The 23,723-nt window shown below is 43.5% G+C and overlaps 2 protein-coding genes across 4 annotated transcripts; both read right to left on the reverse strand.

Moving 5' to 3' along the window:
• Positions 1 to 103: 103 nt before the first annotated feature.
• ilf3b (interleukin enhancer binding factor 3b) lies at positions 104 to 13,203 on the reverse strand. 3 transcript variants are annotated; one of them, XM_080856723.1, is made up of 19 exons: positions 13,050 to 13,203; positions 11,229 to 11,325; positions 10,540 to 10,766; positions 10,093 to 10,273; positions 9,726 to 9,873; positions 8,218 to 8,309; positions 7,006 to 7,101; positions 6,747 to 6,858; positions 6,525 to 6,622; positions 6,237 to 6,348; positions 6,006 to 6,119; positions 5,649 to 5,854; positions 5,296 to 5,469; positions 4,292 to 4,429; positions 3,829 to 3,972; positions 3,493 to 3,619; positions 3,341 to 3,388; positions 1,055 to 1,453; positions 104 to 912 (listed from the first exon to the last, which is right to left on the reverse strand). In XM_080856723.1, exons 2-19 carry the CDS (start codon positions 11,229 to 11,231, stop codon positions 788 to 790), a joined length of 2,544 nt encoding a protein of 847 aa, XP_080712849.1. In that variant the 5' UTR covers positions 11,232 to 11,325; positions 13,050 to 13,203; the 3' UTR covers positions 104 to 787. The 3 variants fall into 3 exon arrangements, with proteins under 3 accessions (XP_080712849.1, XP_080712848.1, XP_080712850.1); XM_080856722.1 differs by having other exon boundaries at positions 1,055 to 1,456; XM_080856724.1 differs by lacking the exons at positions 104 to 912; positions 1,055 to 1,453 and adding an exon at positions 1,646 to 2,435.
• Positions 13,204 to 18,208: 5,005 nt separating this feature from the next.
• ptger1b (prostaglandin E receptor 1b (subtype EP1)) lies at positions 18,209 to 23,000 on the reverse strand. The gene is made up of 3 exons (XM_080857178.1): positions 22,679 to 23,000; positions 20,185 to 21,059; positions 18,209 to 19,300 (listed from the first exon to the last, which is right to left on the reverse strand). The coding sequence occupies exons 2-3, from the start codon at positions 21,016 to 21,018 to the stop codon at positions 19,034 to 19,036; spliced, it is 1,101 nt and encodes a 366-aa protein (XP_080713304.1). The 5' UTR covers positions 21,019 to 21,059; positions 22,679 to 23,000; the 3' UTR covers positions 18,209 to 19,033.
• Between the last annotated feature and the right edge of the window lie 723 nt (positions 23,001 to 23,723).

Raw genomic sequence — 23,723 nt, forward strand, 5'->3', positions numbered from 1 at the left:
AGGTGCCAAAATAATTTGTTGGATAATTGGATTTCTAGACAGTGCGGATGACATGCGACTTCTACAACAATGAAACTTCAAGTGATGGACAGCACACTTTCTTCAAAATAAAATTTTATTTCATATAAATTCACATTCAACATTTGAGAAAACACTTCCCTCCCAAACACACTGAATGCTACTTTTGACCTGGAACTCAATTATGTCCGCTTTCACAACTATGTCTGAAATGATTTGCTTGAAAACGAAACTCATATGTGCTAGTAAGACCGATACTCGTGCAGATTATTTCACGAAAGAAAGAGGTAAGGCTCACATTAGGCTACAGAATAAAAACAAAATAAAAAAGTCCAAAACTTAAAAACCTAAAAAGAGGGGGAAACGCTGCAATAAAACGTTCTGAGAATGGGTAGAAACATCATGGGAGATTGTGAGGTTTGGCCCATTCGACGGGATACTGAGAGACATCATCAGCAAAGTTCACATTACAAACATAAGGTCACAACATGCAGGTGATTGATGGAGTTGAGTTTTTAGATGGGCAGTTCACAGGCTTGCACTGATTTAAACATAAAAAATGAAATAAAAATAAAAGATTAAACACAGAAAGACTATTTTACCTTCCCACCACTGACTCACTCAGCTCATGCCCCCTTCGTGAACAAGCGGAGCTCGAACAGGATGTATCGGAGAGCTGGGCACCATGAGGGTCACTGCTACTTTTGTCATTGAGGGAGGAAGTAGAAACTGAGAGGAGAACTGGGGGGGTGGGGGGTTGTCAGTCAGTTTATCTATATTGGTAGTTCATGTTGGGGTCTCCTCGACCGTAGCCCACTGGGTTGTGGTAAGGAGCTGGATTAGCACCATAATTCTGTCCTCCCTGCGTACTGTAGCTTGACTGGCTACTATATCCTGCAAAAATATTACAAACAATGAAAAATGCCATTTAAAACCATAGCTTTAAAATATTTAAAGAATATGAAAGTGACTGAAACCTGAAACAGGGTCATAGACTAACATAATTGAAATGTGAAGTCTTCTTTACTCAACTCACCCTCATAACTGTAGTCCTGTCCTCCAGCTCCTCCAGTGACCTGGCTGGGGTAGGCAGTACTGTAGTTGGAGTATCCCCCCGTCGCTCCTCCAGAGGCCTGGCTGAAGTTCTTTTTGCCCTGGCCGTAGCCTTGTCCATATTGGCCATAGCCTCCCTGTCCTGGAGGTGGAGGGGTGGTCTGGTAGCTTCCTGGGGAAGCTCCGGGAGGTTTGCCCCCCTGGTGCATGGGGGCCTTCTTGCCAGGGGGCTTGGAGGCAGATGGAGTGGATGTGTAGCTGGAGTCGGATGAGTAGTAGGAGCTGTAGCTCCCTGTTCCCCCTCCTCCACTCTGATTGGCTCCTGGGCTTCCTCCTCCTGAAGCGGCGCCACTGCCATTGGCTCCTCCGTTGTTGTAGTAGTCTACTATGGAGCAACAGCATAGGTCAATACATTGATACAACCATTGAAAGAACAGCCACAGTCTACAGACAATACCCAATAAAACACTTCCAAAATAAACAGAAATCAAACAAACATTTACTAAAGTGCACAGCTGAAAGAGGAAACAAAATCTAACACGGGGTAGCAAACGTTTGAGGGACATTTATTTTTTTTACAAAAAGAAGAAAAAAAATGAACAAACATACAAAACAATTTACAATCTCAGTGCAAGACAGCTCCAGGCCAATGCAAATGTTACAGTACAACTCAAGTCAGATGGCAACAAATAAGTCATTCTTCAGTTTAAAATACAAGTACTTCATGATTGTAAAACGTAAATTGAAAAACAAGCAGTGGGATGAAAATATTATAGCTGTTTGTGAAGGCTGTGGATAAATTCATCTTTTAAAAGGGAGTTGTGTGTAAAATAAGGAAATTAACGTTTACAGGTTTTTCTTTCTGTGGCTGACATGTAGAACTCTATCTATTTATGATTGAAAGTCCTCCTGCAAAGGCATCCTTTGAGTAGGGTGGGGGGGGGGGCATCCTGTCAGTCACAATCCTTCAGCGAATCAGACGGCTCTGGTGCTTTGGTCCCATGTAACTGACAGGGGCAGCAGCTAATAGTCGACCACAGGTTATAGGTTTGAGAAATCCTTCGGTTTTCGTGGGCAGGTGAAGGCAAATTAGGGAGGCAGTTTCCATCCATAAGAAAGTGGGATTGGGAAAGTGGAGCGATTCAGGCGCAAATGAGGTACTTGGAAAGGCAGTGCAAGGGAGTTCAGAGTCCAAGGGTGACACGTAAAGAAGTTCCTATTGCTGAATGCTACGCACTCTCCCATCCTTTATCTTGGGGTCTGTGTGTGTGTGTGTGTGTGTGTGTGTGTGTGTGTGTGTGTGTGTGTGTGTGCGCTTTATGTCGCAAACTCGTGGTAGCCATAGCAGTCTGAGACAAAGTCACCTAAAGAGTAAGACAGAGCAGAGAAGGAAAATATTAGATGCTTTTGCCTGCCGCCATCCAGAAATGGCATATGACAGTTACTTAAATTAGCGGTCAGATTTGTGTTGGTGTGTCAATTTCTTGATATTTGTCATAAATGGCAGTTTTAGATTTCTCTGCTCCTGTCACCCCATGACAGTGTGTCCTCAGAACATGCTACTGAGAGGTTGGAGGGGAGGGGGGCCTCATTTTCATTTTTTTAAAAGATGGTCATCCAAGTCCCATGGCTTCACAAAGCAGAGAAATGTAAAATCTTCGCACGAAACAATGTACCACTGAACGTCCTCGTTTTGATAAGGCGTGTGCTTTCACACACACACACCGCAAACACCGCACACACCAGTACTTTTAGTGAGTCGCTGGTGTTGTGTGAGGTGGTCACATTTTCAAGAGCTTGATTTATCCATCATTTATTTTGAAATGAAGGAGCTGTCATCAAGAAGAACAAGTTGCAAACTATAGACACCTCAAAAATCTTTGGCACTCTTCGCAGATGTTTAGAAAAAGGATGTGATAACAGATCTCAGTTGTATTAACATGTACTAAAGTTTATATTAATGCAGACAGGATCAATGCAGAACATTTAGGATTTTCTCATTTCTTGAGGTTTATCAGAGACAGCATGTATGAATTGACATCGCTTATTTACAAATTAAGGGAATGGCAAGTCCTCAAAATATTGAAGTTCTTAGAATTGGTTAACAAGAAATCTTTAGTTAGAAAATATAAATGAATCTCAAGGAAGAGAGATTTCATTGTAACAATAATATAAGAAACAGCAGATTTTGGACATTTGAACACAATGTCTCTACAATTGTTCAACATCTAGAGGGTTACTGTAGGGAAGATTTAAGAAAAATACTCACTATATCCCGAGTTGGCATTGTTTCCATAGCCATATGTTCCATAACCACCTGGAGAAACACATTACAGTTGAAAACCATGACAGCTGACATTCATGACACACTGTTTCATGAAAATTAATATCAGAAGCACAAAAATGCAGGATGTGCTTTACCTTGACTATAACCACCACCGTTATTAAACCCTCTGCCACGACCCCTGCCTCTCCCTCTGCCTCGGCCTCTGGGATTGGCTGCAGTGTCAGCTGGGGGTCCGCCCATCATGCCGAAACCTTGAGCATGCTGTGTTTGAACAAATCAATACTCTTAAGTCTGACAGCTCACTTGTCACAGAGTTAAGTAGTTTAACTCAAACCTTCACTAAAAAGAAACCACAGTGTGGACAAGTTAACAGAGGTACAAAATCTGATAACTCTGGCAAAGCAACTCGGGTGAAATCACTCCGGACACATTTCCGACAGTTCCGAGAGAGTAGGGTTAAGACAACTCACCATAGGAGGGAGCTTCTTCTTTTTGGCCGCTTCAGAGACTGAACCCTCAGGGAAGAGCCTCTCGAGTGCAGCCAGAGCAGCATAAGCCTTCGCCACCTTCTTATTGGAGCCTGAGCCCTGGAACTTCTGTCCATCAATCTCCACCTGCAGAACCAGGAACAGATTGACAGGTAGAGTCCCACACTGATCATAGAAGTCAAGGAGTCATGTGAGAGCGTAGGAGATGAAGGACAGGCGAGGGCAGCCAAACCAAGAGGAAGCCAAGAGTTGAGACGAAATTAAGGACAAACACCAGAGGGAGACATGAAGATAAGGGTAGAGGGTAGAATACTAGACTATAGAAGGTGGAAGAAGGGAGTACATGAACACTGGCAGAAGGAAAGTTCACAGATTCATGAGGCGGAGGAGAAAAGCAGCTGATGGTTGGAGCAGAAGGAACATGGAGAAACAGAGTGGGACGTACCTCCATGACAAAGCGTTTGTCGTGGCTTCCACCCGTCTCCGAGATGAGCTCGTACTTGAGGCCACGGCGCTTCTCATTCAGCTCCATTACAGGGTTTTTCCCATGCTTTGTAAGGATGGGGCCCTGCTGTCTGGCATTCTATTAGAAAGAAGGTAATCATAGAAAAAAAAATGTCAAAAACAAAAAAGAGCAGAAAGCTAACATTTGTAGAGAGAGAGAGAGAGAGAGACAGAGACAGAAAGAAAGAAATACAGACTGAAGTTAATAAGAAAAATACAACCAAAGGCTTATCCACCATCTTTAAGAGTTACTACTTATTTCATGACTTTTCCAAAACTTGAATTTACTAAATGTCATGATGTTTCATGGAAATGTAAAGTTCCATGACTTTTCCAGGATTTCCATGACTGCGGCAATCCCACTTAATAGATAGGTGGCATCCATAGGCATCAAATCTCAAAACGACCAAAAGCACAGCACAGCCTCATTCTCTCTCTTTTACCAACTCCCACTTCAAAAACTGAATATTCCACCAGGTATTTATTAGACATTAGACAGTAAACTGCCTCCATTGTCATTCTGAGGAATGACTTCCCATTATCACTTCTGTGGAGGACACTCAGCACTGCCTGCTCTTGCCTGGAGGGGACTCTAGCCTCTTGAAGAAACCGCTGGGGACTCAGCCCTCATTGGGCAAAAAGCTCTGCCATTATCTCTATACCACATAAATGGTCTAATGGCTGGTCAAATCAAAAGCTTCATGCGTCATGCGGCACTTGCTTTGGAACAATTATTTGGCTGGGCTTATCCAACTTACTTGTAAGTAACTTTAGGTAAAAGCATCACAAATCGTCCATCAAAAGTAGTCCAAAGACAAAAACAGAAAGGCAAGAGGGCAGAGGGGTCCCAAACCTCACTGTGCATGTCCTTACTGAAATAAACCTGAAACTTGAGAAGGCGTGGGAGTGATGGGATGCTCCAGAGAGGTCAGAGATTGGCCTTACCTCAGAAGAATCTGTGGCCTCTGGCTTGGCTGTCGGTGTGGCAGTGTCAATGTCGACTTCAGTGATGGTGACGGCAGGTTCCGTTTCTTCCACGCTGATGGGCGGCTCCTCTATCCTCACAGGCTCGGTCACCTTCTGCTCTGCGCCTGTTGGCAGACCCATGTCCTGCAGGACCTGTGGAGGAATTCCCATCGTTGAATTAAAGACTGAAAATCACTCAATAACTGAATCTCAAAATGCTGGAGAAACCCTCATCATCCTTCAAGACTGTATTAATACATTCAGACTGAAGAAGCAGTTTCTCTGAAAGGGACCCCCATGCAGCCCAGCCCCAGCAGGGGGTTCTCCCTCACCTTGACAGCCACATGCAGTTTGGCAGTGCGTTTGGATGGGCCTGAAGCCTCAAATGTTTTTCCATCCACCTCTACAGCCATAGTGAAAACAGGCACGTGCACGGGGCCGGTCTGTGAGATGAGTTTATACTGCAGCCCTGGCTTCAGCTGGTTCAGACGCATCAGCGCATTCATGGCCTGTGGAGGCTCTGCTTTCTCCTCAGGAGCTGCGATGGAAGCAAATGGAGCAGACGATAAATCTACCCTCTTTGTTTTGTTTCTTTTAGCTTGGAGAAACCTTTCCAGGTGAAACTATTTTTAGAATGAGGGATCTGAGCACATGTGAGGTTGTGGAGCAGGTGAGCTAAGGGGACTTACATTTCTTCTGCAGCTTCTTCTTCTTCTTGTTAGGGCTCTTGTCGTCATTGGTCTCTTCATCCTCGATTGGGCGTTTCATGGGAGGGGCATAGGCTGTGCTGGGTGGGATCTGAACTGAAGGAGCAGAAAATGCAAACCATGCACCTTGATTTAACTGAAATGAACCCAAAATAACCATCACAATTGGTCACAACCACTGGGCTCATCTTGGCCATACGTCGTATCTCTAACCTGTGTAGTCGATGGGGGTCTCACTCTTGGGTTTCTTGGGCATTTTCGAGGGCAGGGGATCCATTCCCAGGACTTTATGTAGCTGCCCAAAAGCGGAGAGCCTGAGCGCATGCTGCAACCAAAAAGTCAGAGGGTCAACCACAGGAATCAACCACAGGGGTCAACCTCACATGGTGAAAATGGTACTCAGCAGATGTGACCATGACCTTGCCACGGCCAGGTCACTAGTGCCTAAACACATGCAGAAATCAGATATGCCATCATGTCCACTCAGCAGCTGAAGCCTACCTGTGCACTCTGTGTGATGTCCTCCCGCTGCTGGCGGTCCATGTGACCTATAGCATCTGTCAGTTCCTTCTCACATGGGTCACAGATTCCAGAGCCATCTGAAACAAAGATAAGAAGTGGGGTGAAAGAATCTGGGAGAAGAGAAAGCCTTCATTTTTCAGAGAGTTTCCTGTTCAACAGTTCCCAGTTCCTTCCTTCTCCTGTCTGACGGCATGGGCTTACCTGCCATGAGAATGCCAAACGCCAGACACTCCAGTACCCTCCTAAGAGCCTCGCCAGCTCCCATTGGGCGGTTCCCTGTGCCAATGGCTTTCTCACACAAGAGTTCTAAGGGCTTTTCAGGAGAAACACACACAGTTTAATGTAGTGAGGGAAACATTTGGGAAAAAACAACAACAACAAAACACAATAATCCAAACAAACAACTGATGATGGCGACAACGTGGCTAAAAGGCCTGTTGGGCTCAGTGAGGCTACTCACCCATCCTCGCAGAGGAGCCCACACTGGAAGGCGTGAACAGAGGTCCCTCAGGATACGGATCACAATGACACAGGAGCGCAGTCCGTTGGCCCTGGCCTAGAAAAACAGACGGGGCAAACAAATGCACACTGCCTTAAAAACTGGAAGACATGAAACACACAAAATATTCATTACTTAAATGTCCTCTTTCTTCAGATGTATTTACTAAATGCACCTGACTGCAGTGACAATTACAAAACCAATAAAAAAGGAAAACAGAAATGTACATTCATGGTAAAATAGTTATGCTTTATCGTGCTTTACAGAAGCGATCAGGTTACAGTGAGAGAAACAAATCGTATTTCGTCTCCATTTTTTTGTCCACTGAAACGTTTGCTCTTCCTTCACGTCTTTTTAAAGAAAAAACAAGGCCAGTGGCAACTCTTCAGGACACCAGGTGTACAATCGTTCCTTTTCTGCTCATGTACAAAACAAAATGTCCTGTTAAATACATTTTCTTGAAAGACAAAAACAAAGTAACAAACCCGTCTTTAAAAAGAAACGAAAAGAACAACAACTGTAAAGGGTGCAATATTCCTTTGGAAGGCACACAGAAAGCTGCCAAACAGCCAGAGCAGGCAAGGAGGGGTGGGGTGGAATAGTGGCTACATATGCTACAAGGACGGTCTGCAGAGATGAAGCATTTGAGTGTACAGCGTTAATTTATTTGCTTTTACCCACGTTCAGATGGCATGGAAAATAGGTGGCGTGTCTAAATTAAGCGTGTGTTAATTCAAAACGAACAAACAAAGCAAACAAAAGAGACACCTCGAAACACTGAAAACATCACAAATTGTATGAGAAATATTGCACCAGACATTAGCCCTCCCATTCAGTACTGGCACAGGTGAACACTAGATTTTAAAAAGCAAACCTGATTCTGGCAGATGTTAGGGAATGTTTCTGCTGACTACACATACTGAATGCAAGAGGAATTGGGTTGTTGCTTGAGTTAAACCGTAATCAAGTTGATTACATGGGTGAAATATAAAGTGTTTGCCTTTTTTCCAACATCAAAAAACATCCAGTGAGAAGAGTACAGCAATGGAGGTGGTGAACTCCATTAAAAACAAAACCCACAAAAAGACATAATAAAAAAATTTAAAAAAATGAATACACAGCGTAAAATAAAACTCAGAACTACGGTTAGACAAATAAAGACAAGATGCAAACCTGGAACCACTTGGCGTGGCGAAGAGACGCCAAGGCAGTAAGGCATTTCTGCCTGTCCAGAACATCCGGGGGATCGTTGATTGTTAGCGATTCTATTGGCAGGTGGAATAAGAAGACAAGGTACAGTTTGACCAAGGGGTTTCTGTCACACGGCCAGGGGGAAGAGGCAGATTTTCCCAAACCACTGGCAGCAGGGGGAAGGGGAGGGGGAGCTCCCCCGCAGTGAAAAACAAAAAGGGTATGACCCTTCCAGGGTTGTCCTGACTAGATGAGGAGAAAAAAAAAACCACCAGCCAGTAAAGGCATGACGAGAACTTATAAGTTCCATCAATCTGAGTGGGGCCTGCCATCATGCTGTGACCAGCGGAGGCAGCTGACTGTTTATTAAGAGTGCATGCAGGTATGTACACAGGAGTGGGTGTTGTTCTTATGGAGGGCATCTAAAGCTTGTCCACACTCTACCTCGCACTGAAGTCAGAAAAGGGCAAAACGTCTCTGAGGACGTTTAACAATACTCTAATAAAACAGGGGGTAGAGCCCCTCCCCTTCGTCCCTTTCTCAGGTCTACTGCCTTGCCCCTTCCGAGACAGAGATCGTCCAGTTGGTCAAAGGTCCAGCGTCCCTAAAATGGACAAACTAGAAGGCTTGACAGAGAGAATCAGATTTTGAACCACAGGGCAGCAATAATCAGATGCACAAAAAGGTTAAAACAAGTCCACACTGCAGCAAAATTGATGGTGCCTCAGCTTGGAAACTAGACGTCTCTTCGTCTGTATATAGGGTTACAGATAGGGCTAGGTTCATTCCTCACTGCTGTCTACCTTTGACAAGCTGCTGAAGTTGCTGAGCAACATCCATCCACAAAACTGTACAGCTGTAAAACCCTGAAGCTACAATAATTCACCCAAATAATTGCTACCAGAATAGGTGGTGTCTACCCTGCAAAGCTTAAGCCCCTAGCGTTACCTATAACCCACTTTGCCTTTCGTTCCACTGAAAGGCCCAGTTTTTGTTAAGTCTAAGCAACGCCGCTCTCTTTAAACCTGTGCAACTCATTTTTGCTGCAATGCAAACTGTTCCACTATCGTTCACTGTTAAAACACATGCAAACAAGTCTGTGTTTTTTTTTTCTTCTCAGTAAGCCTTCATTAAATTGATTCTTTCAGGGAAAAGAGGAAAACATTTCTGTTTTGTTTTTCTTGAGCACCCCTGTCCCTGGAGCCTTCTATACTGAATATTGGGCCATCAGAGATGCACATCACATTACATGGAACTACGAGACTGATGTGGGGCTAGAAAAACATTGCAGTACTTCTTTTCATTTCAACACAGTCCCTCACATCCCCTAGCTCCATTGAAGGCCCAATAAACAATATCTGCCTAAGCTCTAGTCCTTGCCCTGTCCTCTGCTCTCCTTCAGTATGTTCACCTGCCCCCTGTCCTGTCCTGGGGGTGGAGAGTGGGGGTTTGGAATCACAGCACAACCTCGACTCCAGGGGAAGACCTACCTCCGGCTGCCTGCTTCTCTGCCTCCTCTCGGACCACAGGCGAGGTCAGGTGGATGGTGAGGGTGAGGGGCGGCTCTTTGGAGTTCTTGATAACTATGCTGGCATCGCGGATGCTGGCCGTGACCTCGTACTTCTCCTCTGCGATGAGCTGAAAGTGGAGGAAACGTAAAAGGATGAAAAATGGGAACCATGTCATCAGTATGTACACACGCACACACGCACTAGCAATGCAATGAAATAAGAGAACAGCAGGGATTCCAAAAATGCTTCAAAAGAAATTGGGCTGCATAAAAGTGACTTGCATATGATTCAATGACCATGTCTTCACAGGTTCCCTATACCATGGCATTCCAAACAACTGCCATACCTTCAGTTGCGCTCCCAAGTTGTCAGACACTTTTTTGAGCAGGTTGATGGAAGGCTTATCTTTGCAAAGTAGGACCAGCTCCAAGTCCAGGTCACCCTTCAGAAGCAGGCCTTTGGCCACCAACCCCACCCTCATGACTCCACGCAAAGACCGTGTGGGCTGCTCCACAGATTTCATCTCACTGAAAACAGAGGCGAAGCTGAGAATGAGCACTTAAATTAGGGCAGGGGGAAAAAAGGCAACAAACTACATTGCACTAAATAGACAGATCTACACAAAGACAGGTGTGGGGCATAAGCAATTAATTAAAAGCCAAAAATAACTAGGAGCAGCCAGTCACCCAGTGAACCGAGAAATACATTACACGCTGAAGCCTTGTTAGTCAGACATCAGCGCTTCTGAAGCCCGCCCGCCCGCCCTCCCTCCCCCTCCAGGCTTCCCCCTGACCTCTCCTTCTCTGCCCCGTCTGCGTCTCCCCCGCCGGGCTTGGCAGTGACGCGCTCCTGCTCATCCAGCCAGTCTGACACGGCCTTGAGGGCTCGCTCGGTGTGGGACACCATGTTCTGGACAGCCTCCAGCTCCTCCTGTGTGGGATACACAGCCGAGTGCTTGGCCATGACGTGCCGATCGTCATTCACAAAGATTCGCATGGAGCGGTGACGCACTGGGGGAGGCTGAAACAAAAAAAAAAAAGGAAAAGTACTTAGTTATTCATGCGTGAGAGATGTGAAAGAGGCTCTTGACACTAAACAAGATTATGCCAAAGTCGAGTCAAAAGCGCTTATTCTGAGAGACAAAGCTTGATTCACAAGGTCAACACGCCTTGTTAGTACAGGGACAAGTGATAGGATGGTGAAAGTAGCTAAGGACTACTATAATCAGTGCATTATAGTAAAACAAATTTTTGTTTTTGTTTACACTACTATAACAATTAAAATGCAAAAAAAAGTTTTTACAGGGAATGCTTGTGCAACCATGAGTCACATTAAAACAAATGTATTTATGTAGTGGGCCTAATACGCTTTCCTCACATCACTAGAAGCTGCAGAGAAATGTCCAATGTATGGCAGAATGCCAATCAGATTATTTTTGACAACTAATTAACACAAGACGGAGAAAAAGGACAGGGCATTTACCATGATTTGCTGGAAGGACTACCCACAGGTACGGAATGGCAGTGATTAATGCACGTTGGCAGATATTCTTTGTAGCTTGGTAATGCTGGCTCAAGACCTGTTGAGAAACCCAACAGAGCCGCTTAATCAAGGCAATGCTGCGAGGACAACTGTCTGCAACACTTAGATGTACGGCACATTCAAAATATAAAGTTCTAAACAGACTAGGATGTATCAGAATAAAATAAACACTTATAATCTTGTTTTGGGTCCCTGCGTATAACACTGGGTTATAAAGACTTTAACATCAACATGTGATAATAGGGAATGAAAGGCATTTAAGGAATGCTACTCTTTGCTATATACAACTGGTCTGTGTATTCATACTATTCTCATGTAAACAAATGCTCAAGGTGAAAGATTACACCCCTTCATAGTCAGGCTAAGCACTGAGTGGTTTACATCTTGTGAAACACAACCTCTACAAGAATTGATTTCTTGAGCATCACAGCACACCCCACCTAAAATAGCACTGCACCCATCCAAATCAATCAATCGACTATGGTTCAGAGGAGCGCCAGAAGCTGTTCCCAAAATGAAATATGCCAATTTGAACGCCTACTACTTACTGTAACGTATATCCACAAGAAGACAACGAGACAGTGGGGACAGGCGAGGTGCTTGTCAAGGATTGCAGCATGCCATGCCCTCTCACACAGCTAACTAATGATTTTGTAAACACATCTACTGTTGCAGCAGGGTCAATCATCATGCTCAAAATAAACTTAAACCTCGGTCACATAACTACACTGTCACTTACCACCGCTGTTTGTTGCTTCTATAATCATTTGTGATAGATCTTTTTGGAAATCTTTGAAAACAGTGAGTGGACAGTCGCACCTTCAGACTCGTCTCAGAATGGGGATACAATACAAGGGATAATGTAAATGAAATGTTAGCTTGCTATGTTAGCTATTTTCCTGCTACAGGTTGTTCGCAATATAACGTACAACAAACACAAGCCGTTTCACGCGTATCGAGTTCCCAGATCACGAAAACAACACATCAGAGTAACGGTAACTTCAGGTGAGGGTAAGGAATTTTAACGATGTGAGCCGCCATTTCAATCCATTTTTATTGCGCTATACAATAGCGGTTGGTAGCTCGTCACTAACAGCTTCTATAAATTGATAACAGCCAGCATTAGTTTTACACAAACCATCAGGATAGCATTAAATAACCCGTAAAACAACTAAAACAACATATGATCAGCAGATGATTTCGTTGTTGAGTGAACGGGGGACAACTACAGAGGGCCATATAACGCCTCTGGTAACATTAATATTAGCTAGCGTTAGCACTAGCGTTAACGTTAGTAGCCTACGTGTTGGGTATATTAAAATGGTCGTGACAACACTCGCCCTTAGAAACACCATCGCTATTTTCAACCTCTAATTTCAAGATCCGTTACGAATCAAACACAGCTGGTCCATTGTGTGAATGCAGCAAAGAAGAGTAAGTAGCAATCCATAGTTAGCAAGAAAAGTTAGCATGCCTCTTGCAAATAATAAGCTGGCAAGACATCACCCACTCAATTGGTTGGGGAGAGTGCTATCGCTAATTTTGCTAGCGATAGCTAGCTACAGATGTCTACATGGGGCTTGGTATGGACAGCTGAGCAATGAAACAAAGGCAGTGCATTTACACATAAAGCACATGTATTCATTGACATGCAGCTGCGAGAGTAAAATTATAATGTTCTTCTGTAATTTCACACACAAATCTTCGTTAAAAAATAAAACAGAATATCATGTCACAGGGGTAATATTGACCTCTACTTACCACCATCAACGACGGTCTTCTTCTGATTGGTAAAAAAAAACCTCGCTGAACAGAATGAGACTAGGGAATCTCAGAACGCTAATGATATTGGCTGAATTGACCATGTGACTGCAGTTCCACCAATTCCGTAGGATCTTTCGATTCCCATAGAAAAGCTTTACCAGGGGGCACGTTCAAAACGTTGTGCACCGTTTTATTTGGAATCGTTGCGCGCATTACCCTAATACGGCGGGGTTTATATAAACGTCGCTGCTGATTGGGGGACAACTGCGAAACCCACAAAACTATGGAAAACGTACATCAAAAGCTGTTGCATACCGTTTTTTAGTAAACATGTCGTCCAATACACGACATGTCTGGTCAGCAGGAATAATACAAAGACCGGTCACTGGCTTTCTGTGTCATGACAGGGGTATCAGAGCTGGAGTACCTCAGACAGAGCATGGCTTTGGACGCCATTAGCAGCCGCACGTCCTCTGGCCAGAAGGAATGATGCAAAGACTCATCTGGTCAGCAGGAATGATGCAAAAACCTGTCTGGTTGTCAGGAACAATTGCAAAGACCCATCTGGTCAGCAGGGGCAATGCAAGACCCGTTTGGGCGGCAGGAATGATGCAAAAGCATGTCTGGTTGCCAGGAATGATGTGATGACCCACCTGGTCGACAGGGAAAGATGCAAGACCGGTCTGGTCGGTAAGATCAATGTAACTATAGGGGTTGCAGCACTCTGCGCACCTGGGCCCGTGGGTCTTGGGGACCCGTAGGCGTGGGCCATATATATTTACGTCAATCTGAATAGTCTGAAGGCGGAATATGTGCGCGGGGGGAGGGGGCGTGGCGGCGGCGGTAAGTGATCTACCCTGACAACTTCACAGTTTCAAGTGTTATAGGCAAAATATGTGCACGGGGAGGCGGAGTGGCGGCGCCGGCAGTTACAAAAATGAAAAAAGGGGGTACAGGACTGTAAAATGTTTGGGAACCACTGCCTTAAGCCACTGACGAGGGCCCGTCATAATAGCCTGCACCTGGGCCCGTCGTAACTACGTTACGCCACTGGACAGGACAGAGGTTCTTCCATCAACAGTGGTGGTACGGAGGACCCTCAAACGGCATAGGGGCTCTGAGCAGGTGACAGTTAAACTGGAGGTCTCCAGGTGGTTCAAAATGCTGCAGCCTCTGTGACCGGCAGCTACGATGCAGAAGACACCTGGACCATCAGCATCAACACTTCGGCTACACTGGCTGGCAGCAACTGTACCACAAGCTTCTAGACTGACGACAGCAGCAGGGACCCCTGGGTCATTTTCATCAAAGTTGTGTTACCAGACGTACCAGACGTACCAGTACCAGATGTTCCCCAGCCACAACATCCTTGGTCTCGGCAGTCAACTGTGGCTTCAGTGTGCTGAACTCTGGGGCGGGCTGTAATGACGTGACAGCCAATGCCCCTCATCTTGCAACGACCTGGTTGAAGACTTTGGCGATGGGAAGTCCCCTTCGGAGTGGATGATGGCTGAGGATGGTGGCTTTGGTGCAGTGGGCTCTGGGGCAGGTCATGGGGACGTGGCAGCAGCTTTCTCCCGCTTGCAGGCTCCTCAGCACCGTTTATTCAGAGGACAACAAACTCAGAATGAGGGAAAGGTTCTGGGTCTTATTCACAGGAACAGGTTACATTGTAAGGGTGGACCTAGAGAACTTGTTCTCCCTCAAATCTCACTCGTGGTGGGCCTCGAATTCACTAACATTAACCCAGTCTTCTGATTTTTGATTAGCCCCCTATCTTGATCTAATTCTTCTTATTCAGACGTAGCATAACTTTCATGACCACAAATATAAATTGGCCAGCGATTTAATTTGCTTTTTTATTCATAAATGTATGTAAAATGCTCGGAGCAATGCATCATGGGAAATGGGATGACAGACATGTCATGTTACTGTTCCAAACTCTTTATTATCAATAGAAAAAAGAATTCATTTTCGCATATCCTTTAGTCTGACCACTGATATTAACTATCATAATGTAATGTTGTTAATTGGAGCTTGAATGTCTTGTGTAATGTGTTTATCCTCGTGCTGTGAAGTACCTTCTTCTAGGTTTTTCACGTTTTTTCAGTTGTGTAAATAAAGCGCTAAAGCGCCACCCACAGGCGTGAGGTATGTACTACAGTCGGTTCACCACAATCTGCTCCCTCCGTGTTTACGCAAATCTCTCGTTGCCAGCCTCCGTATTTACGAAATTAAAAGATTCGATTGGTGTGAAAAGTAAATCCGATTCGGAGGCCCTAGACTTCGTGTGCATAGCACCTAATACACGCAGAAACTACACAAGGCATCACACATATGTCACAGACTTGTTTGCTTACAGAGGTGTCATTACACAGAATTAACGCAGTGGCGGTGCGTCAATACAGGGCGCTGGGGCGCCGCCCCTCCTACAATTTTGTAGATGAAAAAAAAAAAGACATTATAAAAAACATTATAAATCAAATAATTGAAATAAGAAATGTACTGTTTTAACGCGTTAAATGTGTGCGGGAGACCGTAAGCCCCTGTCAACAACCACTTAAATGTGACCAAATATAATATTGCCATTCCTTATCAATGTGGGCGCCGGCCAACTGGAAGTCTATGGGAGGCAAAAACAAAATGGGCAGAAACATTTGAGCAAGGACAGCTTCTCATTGTCAGATGACAGTTCGAGCCATGGGCGCACATTTCTGCGCCCCAGCCAATGACAGGGTTTCTTATATTATCGCGACTGGACTGGTCTAATCAGAGACCGTTTGTGATTCCCTCACATCCCATATACGTTTCACATATCTGCTGGTTAGCGGGCTGTGCAGTGAGTAATGCGTTTTCAAGTTACATTTTGTTGATAGCTGTTATTCGATAGTGTTGAGCACTGTGTGTTCTTGAAATAAAGCTTTGTTTTTTTTTTAATATTGTACGAAAGTTAGTAATGGCGTAACGCGTGTAGCTCCCTCAGTTAAGATTAACATATCGATACATTTCATTCGTAGCCAATTCAGTGGTAATAGTTAAGTTGTTAAACATGCTGAGTGCCTAGTTTTCCTATCATCATTGTTTTCAATACGTATGTGAGGCATTGTGTGCGTACCTGATAAAAGTAGGTGTGTTTCATGAAGTTATAGTGTTTGTAGTGGGCTTTACATTGCTATTAGCAGCGATTTGCGATTAGCATAATAATAGGACAATTTACCCATTAGCATGTTCTCTTATAGGTTCTCTAATATTGACTTATGTAATAAGGATGAGTTCATACTGTTCATACTGTAAATATAATACGAATGAGATCTATGTTGCTTAGTGTAATGTCCACTATGATATGTGTCTTAATATTGTTGGTTATGTGTAATTGTTATAGTGTAACAATCATTCATGTTGATGTAATCCAGTGCAGTGCATGCTGATTGGTCCCTATTCCCATTGCAGACCACACCCATATGTATCATCTCATGCAGTGTCATGTAGTGAAAGCAGAAATATACAGTCCTTTAACCTCAGTAAAAAATATTCTACTCAAAACCTGTTTTTTTCTCATTGTGGAATGCTATTTAAACCGTGCCGCCCAACTGCGCCCCCCCCCCCCCCCCCCCCTCCAAAAAAATCACCAGCCCCCACTGATTAACACACTTCGTAGCCTTTCATATTCTAGCTTTGTTTGCAGGCTATGAACCCATTTTCACAACTCTCCATCTTTAAAGAAACCTCTGGGCTAAGTCAAAGCCTCAACCAGATTGGACCTTTACACAGCTAAAGGCTAGGTAGCCCAATTTTAGCAAACTGACAAGGAATGATTTGTGACTAAAAAAGACCAAATGTAAGTTGGCTATTAGGTCTAGACCTACACGTAAAACAAGTGAATAAGGAACCTTTGGCCCCTATAGTCTTAACCAACTTTTAATTCAATTTGTATTAAAGATAAGTCTTAAAGGGCCATTCAACTGTCTAACTTTACATTCAACCATACAGCATTAATATATTTATGGTGGTGGCCGTTTTTGACAGAACTGTTGCTCCCTCCACTGAAAAACCCCCTTGTGCAGAGACAGCGGTGCCCACAATGTGTGCCAGAACAGGGCAAAGGAGAGTGAACTTCAGCAGTGGATATGGCACCTATGGAGTGGTTTGTGTCATTTTTGCAACTGTGGACAGAGAACTTGGTGCGGGATCCTTGTTAAGTGTTCTTTACAGGAGTTGTTCTGTTTTTCCTTTGCAGTGCCAAGCAGTCCCATCTCTACATTGGATATTCATTGGCATTTTTAATGGGTACCAGGGAAGCTTATGGGCAGAAATATATCAGCCTCTACTGAATGAATAAAAGTAGATTAGATGTCTATGTAGTAGTACACTCATCTTATTCATCTGCCATATCGCCTGGTATAAAATATATCAGCAGGTGGCGCTGGTGTAGCACCAGTGACCAAGGTCCAGATTAGGACTAGTTAGGAGCACTTTTTATGTCGGTGGAAAATCATGGGTAATAAAAACCTACACAGGAAACACAGTTCACAGCAGTTCACAGCTGATACAAGGAATTCTCTAGGGTCCAGATGATCAATACTCAATTCAGTCATTGAGTTTACTAAATGAACCACCACATTATTTTTAGATTACATCATGTTAACAGCAAAACTTGAGAAACTAATATAGTCAAACCACTTATAGTGCTAAAATGCATGTATCACATTCAATAGTCATTGTAAAGTAATTTATTGTTCAATGTCCACTCCCTGATTCAAGTGAGATGACAATTCCTCTCATTTTGGAGATACTCTAATGTACCCACTCCAGCATTTAACATTTTTTGAAATAACTGAAATGTCTGCATGTCATATGATCCACAGGATTTAACTACTCTAAGTAAGTAACCTCAGTAGTGTTTTCATTGAGAATGGCGGGATATCATTGCAAATATGTGTACAGTATGCCTTGTGTTAATGGTTATTTTCAAATATTTTGGTATAAAACTTTACTTTGCACCTTGTTTTGGAGCTGTAAGTGACTGAAAATGTCATTTGGCCTGCCTAGAGTGATTGTTGCTCTTGCAATCATGTTGTCTTATACACTGGCTTCATCTAATGGAACAAGTACAGTATCTCTCATCAGCTCCAATCACAGGATAGGGAACAAAAGGGCAATAGACAACTATACTTTTATTGTTCATTATGACATTCAATAGCTTTTTACATCGAATAGCTTAATTTCAAGTCCTCCCACATAACTGGGAAAACAGTGCTTTACACAATAAATACACAAAACAGCAATAGCATTTCTCCGCATAAAACAAAAGAAAAACTTCACTTTTTCATTGTGGCCATACCGACATAAGTCACTGATTTTACACCTTGTCAAGACATCCACAGCTATTATGCCAAGCCAAATACAAAACAAAAAAACAAATAGCCAAACAATTGCTGTCAAGTACTGAGTTATAACAATGTTGAGATGGGGTTAACAAAGCAACTTTTTTAAGACCGTAAGGCAAGACTTCCAAGAAAACTCAAAGTAGTTTAAGGTAGTTGCATTTTAAAGCTTAAAAATATGTTACATCCTCAGACATTCCCAAACAACTATCTTTCTGCTCAGTTGTTACCATATACAATATATTATCAGTTTTCTTTTGAAAGTCTTAGCGGCATCTGCTGTTCCTTATTCTTTGACTACCATACCGACACATCGCACAATTCCCTTTTTTCGCTGGCCAATTACAGCTGTCATAGGCATTTGTGACTTAAACTTAAAGCCATGGTTTTAAATACATTCACATTACAAACAGACTTACATGGTGGGTCTGTTAAGGGACAATGAGTCCTTTGAATAACACTTTTAACCTCCTCCTTTATACCTGAAAGGGAAAGAGAGGTTGATCCATCATATGGGCACCTTAGATCTTAATCTCAGTCCATCATGGTTTGTGATTCTGGACCCTCACTTCACCCTAGCCTAGCCCGGCGCATTCCTCAGATTCGATTGACAGATTTTTTCTCTGAGCTCTGCAGAGAGTTTATCTCCCAGTGCCGGAAAGTGCTTCCTTGGAGGTTGACTCTCCCACAGGTGGTGAGACAGTAGATTTTGCGCAGGACTGCCCGGCGCAGCAGGATATACACCCATGGGTCCAGGACCTGGTTACAGGACGCCAGTCGCACTCCTGTCAGAAGAAGCCCATTGTAGTAGTCCTCGTCCAATTTACCACGGTAAGACTGTATCACTGACATCAGGTCAAATGTCTAAATGGCACAAAGGCAGAATAGAACATGAATACATTTAGCCCTTATATGAGTAAAGTAAAAAGAAGGCACAGAACTCCACACTGTGGATATTTTCCTTCTGTAGTTTCTTCACAATAATGTTAAAAGGAAGAGGTGAAGTATTTAGCAGGCACTATTGTCATTAGCAAATAACAAAGACATCCAGCATGGGCAAGGAATAGAGTCTGTGTCAGCTGTTTGGAAGTCAGCAATGCTAATCAATGTACTGAGATACAATAGTTAGAGATTGCCAGGACCTTGTTATGGAAAATATCTGATTTTGCCAAAAAGAGTTCTGTGGTGCATAATCATTCTCATGCCTCAAATATTCTCATGTTAAGGCATAATAAGGCAAAATAACTTTTCATACACCACAGTCTTTATGCTGCATGGCTCTCTGGTACATAACCCTTGTAGCATCCACAGGTATTTTCCATTAGTCTCTCCTCTTATATTTATGTCACACTGGTTAAAGCTCTGTGGAGCAGCTCCAAACTGTTCTCAATTCATACCAAATATGTACAAGCCAATATAAAGCATGTGTCTCAAAATGCTATAGCATACATGGTATTATACATACTTATATACTTATATCCAGCCTATACTCCAGGTGTGTGATATTTGGCAACAGTAAATAACCAGCTTGTACGTCAGTAATGTTTTTGAGTTAGTGGCGTGAAACATGCTTCTTTCTTTCTATTTCTCTCTGCGTGTTTTTCAGTGGTTTCACTGTCTGTGATTGGTGTGTCACACATTTTTACTGTACATAGATTACATAGATTAGGTACACATAATACAAAAAAAATGCAATTAAAGAACAGAAATGTTATTTGTCCTTCTCTCTTGTGCCTACTCCTACTCACCAGCAGGGGGATCCAACAGATGCAAGAGGTGACCATGATGCCCAGGAGCTGCACCACCATCTCGATGTCATGCGACTTGGTGGAGCCCCGCGAGCACGTCCTCCGGCGTAGCCTCGCATGCACCAGCGTGATCCCGCTGATGGTGTTGCACACCAGCGCAACGGCCAGAGAGGCCATGCCCAGTCCGGAGAAGATCAGGACGAAGGCTAAGTCACTGGCCATTGTCCCCTCCACCACACTGATGAAGCACCAGGACTTGGGGTGCTGGTACGTGTAGCGGCCCAGATTAAAGGACGGCAGAAGGGCCACAAAAAGTGCCATGAGCCAGATGAGCGCAATGGCCAGCTTGGTACGAGCTGTGCTGACCAACGAGGCGTGGAGCAGGGGCTGCGTCACGCCCAGGCAGCGCTCGGCTGCCATGGCGCAGCCCATGAAGAGCGGACATAGGCCAAAGAACACCATGCAGCCTCCAAGGAACTGGCAGGATGTGTCTACGCTCACAGAGCCATTCAATGAGTCTGGGCTTAATCCCTCTGAGTAACGTTGAAGCACCAGGGCGCCTGGGATGATATGTCCAGCTAAGTCTGTGGCCACCAGGGAGCTGGCGAAGAGCAGGAAGGTGGCCTTGGAACGCCTGCGCATGCGATTGTAGGCTTTGGCAAGGATGAAGAGGGCTACGATGTTGGAGAGAATCCCCAGGGTCATGGACACTACTGCCACAGTGGGGGATTGGGCAGTGACATTCTTCGCCACTGCTGCCACTTTGGCCATGCCATGAGTCTGGTTGGATAGGGGAGTTGGAGAGGCATTGTAATGCTGCATGGCCAGCATCATTTGGCCGAGGAGCACATGGAGATCCTCACAGATACAAGGCACTGAAAGAGAAGCACCAATTCAATAAATGAATAGAACCCACAGCACATAAAATGATACTCAAATACTGTATGCTGAGCTGTATGATTTACATTGTAGAATACTTTTTTCAGGTATATTAGAGAATCGATTTATGATGGAAGTAAAGTTGGAAAAAAAAATCTAAATATCTATCTTCTTCCACATCACTGAAGTGCCAACATTATTGTCGAGCCTTTGACTTGATTTAAAGATGTTTGTTCCTTCACATTTTGAACTATAACAAGTATACTGAGATTGTTAAACGAAGAGAGCACACAGAAAGAGAGTAGAATCTCAAGCAATATAGAGGACGTTGTATGGCAGCAATGTCTTTGTTGAGGGAACCGATGCAGAGTGGTTTGATGAAACTCAAAGCTCTGGGTGTATTGAAACTACTCTGCCACAAGGTTGCCGTTATTTATCGTTCTGTTCGTAGGAACTAGATTATACCTTTAAGGTATAGTATTGTAGCGTGCATTGGTCGTGCTGGGCGTGAGTTGTTCTGAAATAATATGAGTATGCCTTCCCTTTTGTGTCTGGTATGAGCATGTCTGACTGTTATTATTGTGTCTGTGTGATAAATGCTTTTTGTTTGATGCTTGTGAAGTGCAATGTGTTAATAAGTTTAAATGTCCACAGTCAGTGTCATAACCATGTCAGAGTATTAAACCTTCCTTCTGTCTCCTTAGTGGGTGATCCTTGGTACTCCTGGGGTCTTGCGGTGTATGGGGTAAGGAAGTTGCACTAATTAAGTAGCATTTCCCGAGGTCACACAGAGTATGGGGTACAGGGCTTGGCTATAAACCTGAGATCTCTGTATCTGTCTCCATTCATATGGGCCAGCTCGCCACAGTATGAAGTTTATTATTTGTATTGTATGCTGAACCTTCACCCAATATGATCTCCGAATGTTATTTATTCCATCTGGGTTTTTCTTCTCAGAGGGGAATGTGAGGCGAGTCAGGACAAGCACAGCCTAACAGAGTGTTGCTTAGCATTTTGAATCTAGGTAAATACCTTTTTTCAAAAGGCATTCATTCATATCAGCATGCTTTGATTGCTACCATAAGCCCCATTAAATGACAAAGAGGTATTTCTTAACTCCTATGCATTCTTGGTCACCTGTTATCGCCTTGCACTTTCTATGATATGGGGATGCACAGGAGTCACTTTTATTCCCCTTCTCTGCAGAACACAGTGTCCTCACACTGCAGCCCCTGATTGCTTCACCTTTTCAGTCCATCGCGAGATGGAAAGATTGGTTTGTTGTATTTAGAGTTTCAGAGTTTCAACTGCAATTTCAACCAAAGTTTGCATTTGAAACACTAGGCATGCTAAATCACTCCCAAATTATTTAGTTATACTCAGCAATTAAAGATATTATTATCAATTCACTGAATATTCTAACATTTTGATTTATTCTCTCAGGGCTATCATGTGAATAAAAACATTTCTTTCTCCAAAATTGTATCATTCTTCTTCTTCTTTTTCTTCTACTTCTTCTTCTTATTACACGTAATAGTATAGTTTGCTATGTAGCCTATATGCAGAACATGAGCATAATATGGTTATGTCAAAACTATGAAGAGGTGCACATTACCTTAACGTTTGCAGCCTTTGAGGCACTGCTATGTCTCCCAACTTCAAATATAAAAATTCACCCATGGTTTAAGAAAAAATTAAGTTGAGTCTGTGTTTTCCAAATTTAGTCCAGAGCGCAGAATCTTATCCAATTTATGGTACAGAAATCAAAGTATTTTCTTTGTGGACACGTCTCTCTGTTTGTCTCTGTATCGAATGTAATGGATTGCAAAATAGTCCTCATTATCCTCGATGCCAGATGAAAGAGAATATGTTTAGATTTGTGACAAGACAGTCACTACTGTTACACGTGGAGACACGATCTTGCCGCCGGTCCACAGTCTTGCCGTCTAGTGTCAAGTTCTCAGGCTATTTAGTAGGATGGAGTCCTTTCAGAGTGCAGCCCCTGGGCGTCTCCGAACAGCGCCTCAGCGTTCCGAAGGCGCGTTCACAACAGACATACCAAGATTTTTTGAGTGAAGAAAAACATTTCCTCAAGTATGCGTGGCCATTAAATCGACGTGATTCAAAATCAATAACAACAAATAAAATGCACTCATTCGATCATTCATCATTTCTAAAGAACACACGTCCTGCACACATCGGGTGCCGTTCTTCAAATTTGCAGTATTTACAACATATTTCATTCATGCCTGATTATAACTATTATGTTATGTGCAGTTTTATTATGTACGATTTCCTTTTAATGGATTTAGTTTTTAGACACAGTATTCTGTTCATCTGGGTTTAAGGTGGGATCAATGCAAGCATACCAAAGCTGCGCTGTTTTAAAATTGAGGTAAGTGCCTGTAGCTACAGCTGGTTCTCTGCACTAACTGGGGCCTCCTCTGTGACTGACCCAAACATCAAAGAAAGACAATTTGACGGGTTATGCTATGTTTCCCCTGACAATATTAAGCTCAGCATGACCCTTCTTTTAATATTATGGCACACATGAGGGAAAGGGCTAAATGTCTTTGGGGAGAAATCAAGTAGTTAGGTAAGCAGTTCTTCTGGCATGGTGAACTACACCATCTGTTTCTATAAACACCACATTCTCCAAG

Source organism: Sprattus sprattus, assembly GCF_963457725.1.
Source record: "Sprattus sprattus genome assembly, chromosome: 18".
Lineage (NCBI taxonomy): Eukaryota > Metazoa > Chordata > Actinopteri > Clupeiformes > Clupeidae > Sprattus > Sprattus sprattus.

Excerpts from the sequence above, each read along its gene's own strand:
- ilf3b (XM_080856722.1), bottom strand. Across the intron at positions 7,102-8,217 it reads GCCACGCCAAGTGGTTCCAG|GCCAGGGCCAACGGACTGCG; the intron begins GTTTGCATCTTG and ends CTGTTTTTCTAG. Across the intron at positions 5,470-5,648 it reads AACTGCATGTGGCTGTCAAG|GTCCTGCAGGACATGGGTCT; the intron begins GTGAGGGAGAAC and ends ATTCCTCCACAG.
- ptger1b (XM_080857178.1), bottom strand. The coding sequence starts at position 21,018 with ATGATGCTGGCCATGCAGCATTACAATGCCTCTCCAACTCCCCTATCC. Across the intron at positions 19,301-20,184 it reads TCTGTTGGATCCCCCTGCTG|ACATTTGACCTGATGTCAGT; the intron begins GTGAGTAGGAGT and ends TGTGCCATTTAG.